The 12463-nt window shown below is 47.5% G+C and overlaps 1 protein-coding gene across 1 annotated transcript in view; it reads left to right on the top strand.

The window, feature by feature from the left end:
* The first annotated feature begins 1336 nt into the window (after positions 1 to 1336).
* APOLTP (apolipoprotein lipid transfer particle homolog) overlaps positions 1337 to 12463 on the top strand; it is a 1292669-nt gene continuing 1281542 nt past the window's right edge. The window contains exon 1 of the mRNA XM_085632129.1: positions 1337 to 1483. Within this exon, the coding sequence (XP_085488255.1) occupies positions 1429 to 1483 (55 nt within the window). The 5' untranslated portion in view covers positions 1337 to 1428. The remainder of the gene's footprint in view (positions 1484 to 12463) is intronic.

Raw genomic sequence — 12463 nt, 5'->3', positions numbered from 1 at the left:
CTAGAAGGGAGGAATGCTACCCCCGCCGCCAGAACTGGCAGGGGGGGGGGGGTAGTATTCCAAAGCGTTTGACACCAAACACAACATGTTTCTGTGCAGCCATCCCAAAGTTAGCATTTACCGCGAGGTTATAATGCACTTAAGAGTATATGGTCAGGCTGCACCACAAACAGCATCAGAGGTGGTACTCCGAATGCTGCAGAGGGGCTCTGCTCATGCAGGGGCACCCTCTCACATAAAAACCAAGCACTCTGCCTTCAGGATTGTTAAGTCCTGCCATAGGAGCGACTTATAGGTTTTATATGTGTGTGCAATGGTAGTGATATAGATAGCCTATACCACTGTAAGGGGTGCAAGCACCACCTTACCCAGGCTGTAGTAGCAGACCTGTGGTGTCATTTTGGAGTGCATCCCAGGGGTGGCATAATACATGCTTCAGCCCCTGATAGGCCTCTGAGGTACCTATGCCCTAGGTACATAGTATACCATATACTAGAGGCTAATAGGGCACTCCAGAATCCAATTGGAAATGTACCAAATGTACATGGAAACCATTGTACAGAGAAAGCAGATCGACTGGGGCCCTGAATAGCAGGATACCAGTCCAACTAAGTCATAAACCAGCAAAACACCAGTCACAAAGTGGGGGCAACCTAGGATGAACAGTGATAGGACTTCCAGGCACCCGCAGTAAAGCATTAAAGCGTCGAAGCGTAAACATCGTCATATTATTTCCACGAAGTGTTTAAAAGAAAAGAAGCTAATTGGGTTTCTGGACATGCTTCCAGGGGGAAAAACACGCAGTCCATTGACTTTAAATTCGGGGCTCCAAAGCGCGTTTGACAAACAGCATCTGTTACCAGTTTCTGAAAATAGTCGTTAACGTGTGCGCTGCTTTCCTGACACGCTGTGATCCGGGCGTTAGGCTCACATTCAATCAGATTGGGGGAGGAGTGACGTTCTAAGATAAAGTGCTTGGGGGTCGGTGCACAGAGCCGCACAGTGCCGGGGTTGTCTCGCCCTAAATGCTTGCATTTTCCTACACTAAAGGGTCCTGTTTGCAGGACTTCTCTGCGCCCTCCTCTGTCTCCCGCATGGGACCCCGCTCTCATCACTTAGTAGTAAACCCTCCTGCCTCTCAATGGGGCACGAGCATGCTTCTGATTGGCTTCGGCGTTCCCCAACAAGGGGGAGAAGGGGAGAAAACTCCCTGCGAGAGTTGCCATTGGTCGCTTTGTTTTCCCACCCCTCCCTCCTTTAGTTCCCTCCACCTCCCCCTGCACCTACCCCTGGGGAGTGGGTGGAAATAAAGTCCTTGTGCTTTGTGAAGCCGGTTTTCCTTCCACTGCTGGGCTCAGAACTTCCTCTGGGAAGAAGGACCGCTGGCGCTCTGTGGATGTTATGCTAAGCGGGGATTGATGCGCAGGCATGGGGCAGCAGCAGGCGTTCATCCTGCTCTGTGCAGTGGCGGGTGCCTTGGGCAGTAAGTCATGCAGAAAAGCAGTTTTGTTTTCAGTTTTAATCCATCCCTTTAAAAGTTATTGGATGCGCCTAGTTTAATGGAATGACTTTAAATTGTAATTATACAGCGCTTACTACCCACGCTGAGGCGTTAAAGCGCTTTTCGGCGAGTTGCGTGATACTCCAGAACGCCCAGAGACTTATTATGGGCTCTAGTCGACTTTTAAAGGTGCTCATTTGAGCAGAGGTGCAAAGTGAGGTACTGAGAGAAGGATGTATTTGCCCAAGGTCACACAAGTTGGTCAAAACTAGCCGGGAGTGTGTCACTGGTGTCAAGGCGCCGCAGACCGCAATTTAACTCTTAAAGTCATTCCGGATTATGGTATTGTTCACAGGTGGCATCTCGCTCCATGGAAAGTGCCGACCCGTTGTCTCTTTCCAGAGTTCCAGGACTGCTCAGTTCGTTTTATAGTGTCTGCATCATTTTCCTCGAGTGGGGGTCGCGATAAGTTTATGGGTGTATTAAAATGCTAAAAGAATGAAGAAAATAGGGCAAACAATTCAGCATTCTTCGAAATGCAGACTGCATGAGCCTCTCCAAATGAGGAAAGATACAGATCGCATTAAATTGTCGAGATTTTAAATGAGTTATGTGCTCTCCCCAGAGCATACTTTACAAGCTTCTTCCTAGAGAAATGTAACGCTCTTGGAATATGTGATTTTTACCAGATGTCTTTGAAATACAAGGACTCTTGGTATATTTGTATTGTGCAATCAACACAATTTCACGCTTTTATTCTCAATTTTTTTTATATTATCCCATATAGAAATAAAGACGTATGTTTTGTGGTTATATGATAAACAGCTCTAACTTGCACCGATTCTCTCCCACACAATAATTGGTAATGTGGCCAGCTTGTTTTTAAACACTGACTCTTTTTGAGGACAAGGCAACAGAGGTGGGTGAGATAAAGTGATTTTGCCCAGGATCACACACTGTTGTCAAACTAAGCAACATGGAATATAGTTTTATTCGTCGTTTGATTTGAAGCAGAAGATGTTTTGATAAGTGAACTTAAAAACACAATACCTAAAGGAGAAGGAGCAGTTTATACTGAATCCATTTCTGGGTTTATATTAGATCAACCATTTTAGCCAGACTGTTAACTGCTTAAAAGTGTTGCAGGATAAATTTGCATTAGTATCACGTCAACATAACACTTGTTTTTTCAGGGACAGTAAATACTATTATTAACACAGTCACCTTTCTCTCAGGCTACAACTGATGTGTTTGCAATACTGAGATAGTGTGAGTTGTGTAATGTTTGTTATGTTATGTTATGTTAATAACTTTTATTAGGCGCACAGCTGCCCCAGCGAAGGGGCGTCCTGGCGCCTGATCAGGTACACAACACAACAGGTCAAAGCTGAGGAGAAGAGAAATCAATTAGCAGAGGCAAACAGGTGGGTTTTAATGGCGCGTCTAAAAAGAGTCAGACTATTTAGGGCGCGAATATGTAAAGGAAGGGAATTCCATAGATCAGCCGCCACAACACGGAAGGAGCGTCCTCCCATCCTACTCAGCCTGAACCTAGGCTTAATCGCCAGATGGTAAGATTCAGACCTGAGGGACCGCGTGGGGACGTATGAAGAAATAAGGCCCGCCAAAGCAGGGGGAGAGGAAAGCTTTAGAATCTTAAATGTCAGACAGAGAGCCTTAAATTTGATTCTCTGTCTGACCGGAAGCCAGTGAAGGGAGGTCAGAACCGCAGAGACAGAACATCGTCTCGGAAGGCCAACAATGGCCCGTGCAGCAGCGTTCTGCACCCTCTGAAGCCTAGTAGCCTCAGCCTGGTTGACTCCAAGTAGCAAGGCACTCCCGTAGTCCAGCCGGGAAAGGATAGAGGCCTGAACCACCAGTTGCCGAGTGGGAGGGTCAAAGAATTTGAGGACTGGCCTCAGTCCTCGCAGAATACCAAAGCAGGTAGCTGCTGTCTTCTTTGTATGGCTGGTATAAGAAAGGTTAGAATCCAGCCAAACCCCCAGATTTTTAACTTCGGCCGCTGGGATGGGGGACACCCCCAGTTCGGAAGGCCACCACTGGTCTCCCCAGAGTTCCGCCTGCTTCCCTACAACCAGGACCTCGGTTTTCTTAGCATTGAGCTGTAGGCAGTTGCTACGCATCCAGCCAGCCACAGCTATAAGTCCTGCACGGAACCTGGGCGCAGTCACCTCAGGGTCCCCCCTGAGTGTCACCGCCAGCTGCGTGTCGTCGGCATACGATGTCATGGTAAGGCCACATTGCCTGACGACAGCAGCCAGCGGTTTCACATACAAGTTGAACAATGTGGGGCTTAAAGCAGAGCCCTGAGCGACTCCCAGTTCCAAAGAATGGAAAGAGGACTGGCCAGGTGGAATGGCTACTTTGAAAAACCGGTCCGAGAGGAAGGAGCGGAACCACTGAAGAGCCTTCCCCCCAATACCCACTTCCTCCAAGCGCCGCATCAAAATGTCATGAGACACCGTGTCAAACGCGGCGCTCAGGTCTAACAGTAGGAGCGCCGCAGTCTGCCCCGCATCCAGCACTGACCGCAGATGCTCGGTCATAAAGAGCAAGGCAGTTTCAGTGCTGTGTTGAGCGCGGAACCCATTTTGACTCTCGTCAAGAATGTTATTACGAGAGAGGTGGGCAGACAGGATGGAATTCACATGTGCCTCAGTGACCTTGGCGGTCCAAGGCAGGAGGGAGATGGGCCGGTAATTCTCCGGGAGCAAGGGGTCAGAGTTGGGTTTCTTCAGAATAGGGCTGACCACAGCTTGCTTCCAGGATGGCGGGACCACGCCCTCACTGAGGGAGAGATTAATCAAGTCCAAAATGGGGGACTTGTATCATTGCCTCGGTGCATAGGCCAAGTAATAACTATCTCTAAAAGAATGTCTGCAGGAGGTATTTATAGGAATGGGGGAATTGCGGGCTTTCACCCCGCGGCGTTACAGAAAAACTCTGCGCGATTCTGCAGAATTCCGCCAACGGGTGGAAAATATGCAGCTCGAGCTGCAATTTAGCACCAGTAGCATGAACAGCGCTGAAAATCAACGTGCACGGCACCACGCAAGAGCGCTCGACTATTCGTGTTGATTTTGCTGCTGGTCAAGTAGAAAATCTACTAGAGTGTCAGCAAATCTGCTCGAGCGGCAGCCCTCTGCAATCCCGGCTGCTCACGAATGCCGGCGATCGCCCGTGTTAGAAAATCATGCTAGGGGACGCCAAATCTTGCCAGCTCGCATATTCTGGAGACTTGCAGTAGAAAAAGTTCCGCCACGCAACGATTGGCGGAATTTAGCCAGAACTACCAGTTAAAGAGTAATGCAGAGTGGCCAAAATTCGACCAATTTCGCAGACGGAACAGAACATTTGACCATCTCCAATATTTCCAGTATTGTACATAGATGCAGTGTGTGTCTGCACCTGTGTGTGATGGAACGGCTGAGTCTGGGGTATTTCCAAGACCCACTCCTTAGGAGTGCCCTCGGGTGCCACGCTGACTGAACACCACTTCATATGAAGGCTTCTTTGCCTAGTGCACACATTATGCATTATGGCATGGGAGCAGTAAAAAAAGGCATACTGTCATTTACATGGGGGCTTAACCCCTCGTGATGGCACAAGGGCACATTTTGTGCCAGCGCAATCCATATTAGGGGTCATGCAAGTATCCACACCACCCCTTTTGTAATACCAAGTGCCTCTCGGGTGCAAAAAGGGCTCATTGTGCCCCCCTTTTCAGTTTGTGTAAAACTTTCCCTGACATTTGAGTTCTAAAAACTGCAGTTTTCCATCCATGTGCAACCAGGAAATGAAGAGGTTTTTACTTACAAAGCGTTTTAACAAAAACACTGTTGTATGGTATTTATTTTGTACAGTAAGTACTTTTTAGGCATGTGTTGATGTTCACACTATGTTTAATAAAGAGTGAATTTAGTGCTGCTTAAGGAAGCAAAATAAGATTAGAAAGACCTTAGATGATTTACAAGATCACCACTGTTGGAGATGGCCATTCTTTGAGGGATTCCCCTAAGACATTTTGCTTTTGTCCTCCTGTTTTTTTGCCAACTCTCTTCTACTGACCTTAGGACTCTGGGCACTTTCCCACTGTACTACAGCGGGAAAGTGCGCATGCCCTTCCTGCACTTGTCAGGATAGGGTGCTCACTTGATTGGGTTAGGTGTTGAACCTGTCAGTGCCATGAAAAAAGGTACACCACATACCCAGGGCTGGTGCGATACCGGCTAATAGGGGGATGCCACACTGATTGTGCCCCCCCACCTGAATAGCCTGTTAAAAATGTCTGATACGATTAGCAGTCTCGCTCCATAGCCAACCCTGAGGGAGCCGTTCACTACCACCAAACCGGGGTAAGTGAGTGGCCGGGTAGGTACATCTGCTTGTGCGCTGCCTGTGTAGGAATGAAACCCCATGTTGGCTGTCCCTATGTGACACTTCTTGGGTGTGGCCGATTCTCTTGTTAGGACCTGAGGCACTTTCCCATTGTAAGTGCAGTATGAAAGTGCACGCTCCCGTCTGACATACCTTAGGAAGTGGTGCTCGCCTGCGGTTTCTAAAGCGTCTGTCAGGTCAACCATGGCCGGCCAGTGGTGGCACACTCTCGCTTATTATGTTTTAAGACCTGTGCCGAGCCTTCTAGTGCAGGCTAGTGGGCGCCCTGGCACCAATGGTGTCTTTGAATTAGTGTCCAGCCTTCCAATGTAGGCTGATGTGCGCTCGGGGCTGAGGGCGTGCTAGGCATAGGTGCAGCCTGCCATTGCAGGCTGGTGTGACCGCGTGCACCAATGGTGCTCCTAAATATGCACTTTGCATCAATAGCGCTCCTAAAATACGGGTCCGGCCTGCTATTGCAGGCTGGGGCATGCTTTGCACTGATGGTGTTCCTAAATACGTGTCCTGCCTGCCGTTGCAGGTTGGTGTGCACTCTGCACCAATGGTACTCCTGAATACGTGTCCAGCCTGCCATTGCAGGCTGGTGTATGCTTTGCACCGATGGTGCTCTTAAATACTTGTCTAGTCTGCCACTACAAGCTGGTATGCGCTCTGCACTGATGATGCTCTTAAATACTTGTCCACGCTGCCAATGCAGGCTGATACACGCAATTGTGCGTTTACTCAGACTGGCCTGTGTACGTCACTATCCATCCTAAGAGGAACTTTCACTTCCACCCAAGTACCCCGAGGGTATGTGCTAAAGGGTGAAGCGAGTGGTAGGTGGAAGGCAGGGCAGGTATACATGTGTGTCTCCTGTCCATGTAGTGAGGAATAACCATGTGTGTTTTCGCTATCTATGAGGTTTGCTCTTCCCATAGGCAAACATGGGGAAATGGTTGACATTACTTCAGGCTCAATAGTGCATTGCAGTAGAGCAGTATCATGATGTTTCCTATCATTGGTTTCACAGCCACAACCCCTTACCAGTTGTCAAGGTGGCTTTGTCATGAGTCACGTAAAAATGCCACTACTAGAAAGTGAAAGGAACACTTGATGGATGGACTGCTGAACAATGCAAACATTCACCCCCATCCACAAAGATCTGGGATTAATCCATTGTTCTTTTGCTCACCACGCCACCCCAGTTTGGATCCAGCCCTATGCAAATCAGTCTTGACCCTGTTCCTCATGGGAACAATCCAGCCCAAACTGCCAAGCCAGGTCTTCCCTTAACCTGAAACAAGCAACCTGGGAATGGTTTCGGCGCATCACCCCACATCAGCCAGGCTAGCTTGAATCCAGTGGTGCAGTGAACACGGAACACACATCTGGGCATACCCTTCCCACTTAGGTTGACAAAAGCAAAAGGAACACTTGATGGATGGAATGCTAAACAATGCAAACATTCACTCCCAGTCACAAAGATCTGGGTATAATCCATTGTTATTTTGCTCACCACGCTACCCCAGTTTGGATCCAGCCAGATGCAAATCAGTCTTGACCCTGTTCCTCATGGGAACAGTCCAGCCCGAACTGCCAAGCTAGGTCTTTTCTGGATGGGTAACAAGCATCCTGGGACCAGTTTCGAGGCATCACCCCTCATCAGCTAGGCTAGCTTGAATCCAGTGGTGCCGTGAGCACGGACCCATGTCTGGACATATCCTTTCCACTTAGGGCGACAAAAGCAAAAGGAACAATTGATGGACGGAATGCTGAGCGGTGTAAATATTCACCCCCAGTCACAAAGATCTGGGTTTAATCCATTGTTCTTTTGCTCACCACGCCACCCCGGTTTGAACCCAGTCATATACAAATCAGTTTTGACCCTGTCCTCATGGGAACAGTTATGCACAAACTGCCTAGCCCGGTCTTCCCTGGACAGGAAACAAGCATCCTGGGACCGGTTTCATGGCATCACCACTCATCAAATACATAAATGTGAGGGTGACACTCACAGTAATTACAACAATTGATCTTAGCACTCAGTTTGTAGTGTGCTAGAAAGGGTCTCACTCTCTGATCATAGAGCGTGTCAGACAAATTCAGAAGCCGCGTCCCCTGTGAGGGTCCGTCCCCTTTAGCACTGCACACTTCACTTTTTCCATCTAATGCACGGTCAACGTGCACTTTTGAGCAGTGTATGTTCTTTCCGCTTGTAGTGGAAAGTAGACGGTTTAATGAACATCAAACCGCGGTATTCAATTGTATATTTGCCATTATATGTATTAAGGACACGCTGTGGGTAAACTTCTCAGATCACGCTGTGTACCGTGAATCGATTGAGCAGAATGCACATGGATTCACTCTTTTGAATTGGGGCGGTTTGGTCCGCTTATATTGTTATTCATGATGGATTGGTGAATATTAAACAGCGGAGTTTATTTGTTCCGAATCCTTTAGTAATGTATGACAGACACGGAGTGGCTCATTAATCTTCAAGACCGCAGATAACCTGGTTGGTTTCATGTTGACTTCTCCATAACATATGGTTTGGCCATAACAGTTGTCTATTAAAAGATACGGCTGTCTGTGTACAACAGATCGTGCCGTGTAGCATACGAGTTTGCATTAATTTATATTCACTTTTACACTTTACATGTTTTAGCCATAGTAGGCAGTTGAAGACAAGGCTGAGTTATCAGTCATCGATTTATTGTTTGATTTTTACGTCTGAATATTGGATTTTGGTTTCAGGGTTTAAGCTGTAAAGATGACCATGGAGAGAATGTTGCATGGCGATTCACTAAGGCACGTTCACATCATTTTTTTTAGTTGATTGGTCTCTTCACCGAGTGGTGTTGGAAGACAACATAGGACATATTGATCGGTTTCCTCATGAATTATTATGTGTTTTCACAGAATCAATATCCCCTGACGAAGGGCCACGGCCCATAATGCATCGGGATGGGATAATGCAATTGAATTGCTTTGAATGAAATATATAATTCTGAAGATAATCATGATTCATTAAAATCCAGTGTTGGACAAGGCGGATGAAAATTGAGTAATACCTTGATACAATAAACATATCGTGTTTGAACCAAATTCAAGTTTAATCTTTTTTTGAACAACCCTGTGACTGAGGGTTATTTGCAGTGCTAAAGGGGACGGGCCCTAACAGGGGGCGTGGCTTCTGAATCACCCCTCTTCAGCCATGCTAGATTGAATCCAGTGGCACTGTGAGCACGGGACCCACATCTGGGCATACCCTTTCCACTTAGAGCGACAAAAGCAAAAGAAACAATTGATGGATGGAATGCTTACCATGCCACCCCAGTTCAGACCCACCCCAGTTTGGATTTGCATATGGCTAGGTCTAAACTGGGGTCGCGTGGTGAGCAAAAGAACGATGGATTAAACCCAGGTCCTTCTCACTGGGGATGAATGTTTGCATTGTTCAGCATTCCGCCCATCAGTTGTTCCTTTTGCACTACTAGAAAGTGGGCATTTCTATGCTCTAAAACTCTTTGTGCACCATGGTGCTTGGCTCAAGTCCACACTGGAGGTTGGATGAGTATATCTGGGCATTCCCCAGTCACAGCTATAAAACACTGGGCATTCAATTGAAATAACCAAACTCTGCCATTTGCAGGTCTGGCTGCAGAGATTGTAGGAGGAGGTTTTGACACTTGGCCTCCAGAGCCAAATCGTGGCCACACTAAAGATTAACATTTGCATTCCACAGCCTCATAGCAAACAGGACTGAAATTGGTTAAAAGGGAGACCCTTTGAACCAAACCCAACTTCAAAGGCACACTCCAGTATAAATACTGGCACCATCCTGCAGCAAAATGTGAGATATGTTTGTGGGGATGTGGGTTGGAGTTCTTGGAACTGTGTGCTCATTGCCAGAGGACTCTGTTGTGCACAAAAAGGATTACTGACATTAGAAGGGGCTGTGTGCCCTTCGTAGACAGTGGTTGGCCTGGGCCGACTACCTGCTGTTGTGTGGCACCCTGAAGTGTGCTTTCCAAGGGTTTGTTGACCTTACCTCCTGTCCTCTCAGAGGTCTCAGGGACATCAAAGATCGCCCAAGAGGAACCTACACCATTTACCTGTGACACCTGAAGCGTGGTGCCCTCTCAAGTGCCCACATCATCTGCTGGATTCCAGTTGGTAGCAGGCGTGGACTTCAAACTAAGAATTGTGCCTGGAGACTGGCTCACCTTGTGCAGAGCCCCAAAGTCTGACCCGCATCTAAGGCATGTGCCCTACTGCATCGTGGGAACCTTGGCTCACATACGTCTCTAGTTGGAGGTGAGCGGATTCTCTGGTTGGGCTCCCTGCGTAGCCCGCTTCGCCGATCGTGTTGCATCTCTCTTGTACGACATGCCATCTGCATGCTCATTGTGTGCGGTGTTTGATTCACAGGTTGCGATCCTCAGAGGTGGGGGCGTAACTGTAGTAGTACCTCAGTCTAACTCATGAGGCATTGCTGAACTTGCGCCTGTGTGTGTGACTGTAATTGTCTGGTGCAAACAATATCGCTGTGCACTGTGCATTGTGCCTCATCTCCAGGGAGATATGGAATTTGCAACTCTTCCATCATGTGAGTGACGGCAGTTCTCTGATGCAGCCAAAATTGATGTGCACCGGATGTTGTGTCTCATCGACGTGTAACATTGTGCACCCGAGGTTGTGCCCTGATTGCCTGGGTGTGACTCTGATCAACGTGTATGTGATGGGGTGCCTCCTCCTTTCGAGAGCCCCGCAGCTTCATTCTCCATTCATCTACTGTGCCCTTACTTAGCCCTCAGCGCGGTGGACCAACTGTCCTCTCCTAACCGACCCGTGTTGTCAGGTAGTATTGCCCTGCTCAGGCCTGAGTGGTGAGAGTGACTGTCGGGGCTGAAGGAATACCTCAGAGAACTATCAGAAGCGGGTCAAGAGACTGTGTGAATTCCCTGCACTTCACAGAACTTGACTGGAGCAGGAAGGCCCTTGAGTGTGACCTTTGGTGTGACTGTCTATTGTTTCCCATCCTTGTCTGCTCCCTGCTCCACATCCTTTGGATGAACTTCTCAAGTGGCTGCCAAACCCCTTTTGCTGATTGCCTCCTAATTAACCTTGCAGCCTATCTCCACATGCTTCCTGGGATCCTGACTAAGAGTGAATTCAGCCGCGTGCTGCCTAGTGCCCAGTGGGAGGACAGGGTGTCTCCAATTTGTGGGTGTAGGATAGTTGGGGTGAGCTGGAGGGTGAAGGGAGGCTTAGGGCCATTGGGTCTGCAGAGTGTAACTAATTGCCCTGCTGGGTATCAGTTGCACCGCATTAGAGTGCTGAGTGCATATGTGTGTGAGTGCTTCCCTATGGACTTGTCTAATATCCGTTGCACTGTGTAGCTGTGTGAAGTGAGTATGCGTGTGGGAGTGACCGTGGAAAACTGCCCGTGATTCCCAACACTTGACAGCGATTTGCCCGATACGTTGATTTCTTGCCAGAAAAGCATTACGTTTAACATTGGCTTTCCCTGTGCTGCCTTGGCCTGCGGTGCTGCGAAAAAGTGGTATAATTTTGTGTATGTACATATCTTTAATATCTTTGTGACCCAGATTGCAACCTCTAGCTGTGCAGTATTGAATTATTATAAGAATTGTTAGAATGGGCCTGGGGTGGACAACGTGTTGCACCGCATAAGGGTGCTTGGAGGGAGTGTAGATTAGGATCTTCACAAGTGTACATATTGCTGATGTCATTTCAACATGCCTGGGCTCAATACTGCTAGTAATAATTCCGAATGCGTTTTATGCCCACAAATACATGATGTTTATGTTGTGTTGATTACTATGTGTTTCGAATACAAATGTTATTTCCATACATCATGTGTGAAGTCTATTTTGTGACGTTCAAGGTATTTATCGTGAGTGAGTGCTATGCCAATATTTTACCCATTACCTCTGTGGTAATCCTGACTGTTCAGTGCCAAGCTACCCAAGGGTGAGCTCAGGTTATACAGTGTGTGTAATCACTCGCCCTTGACAAGAGTGGTAGGTTCTGCCTAGCTGGGGTATCGCCTCAACCAACCAGAAAGTGCCGGTTCCAACAAGTGCATAGGATTTTTAAAAGCAGTGTCTGCACATTTCTAAGTTAATTTTGAAGAGTCCATAGTTTAGAATCAAGAGTTACATTAAATATTACATGTACCCTGTATAAATAATTGCTGCTTAAGTGTCACGACTGTTGTAACTGCTGCGGATTTCACTGTTAATAAAATGTCATTTAAAAAAAAAAAGAGTTACATTAAATAAATAACAAAAGGAAAAACTCTTTTTGCATGATCACCGCAAATGTTTGGAGTGATGCTGCTGGTTCTTTGACTGTGAAGTGCACTGGGCTTTGCTGACCAGACCCAAGGGCATGGGCTCTGACCTAGCAAAGTGAATCACAATTGGCTAATACCCGATTGGCATCCTTCACTTACCTACAATGCTCTAGTAAATGAGTTAGACCTGACAACATTGGCGTGGTATTCCCCCAAACTGTTTGCCTTCATCCCCCTCC

The sequence above is a fragment of the Triturus cristatus genome, chromosome 10 (genome assembly GCF_964204655.1).
Source record: "Triturus cristatus chromosome 10, aTriCri1.1, whole genome shotgun sequence".
In the NCBI taxonomy this organism is placed as follows: domain Eukaryota; kingdom Metazoa; phylum Chordata; class Amphibia; order Caudata; family Salamandridae; genus Triturus; species Triturus cristatus.
Note: the sequence above shows the minus strand (reverse complement) of the source record. Positions and strands in the feature narration are given on the sequence as shown.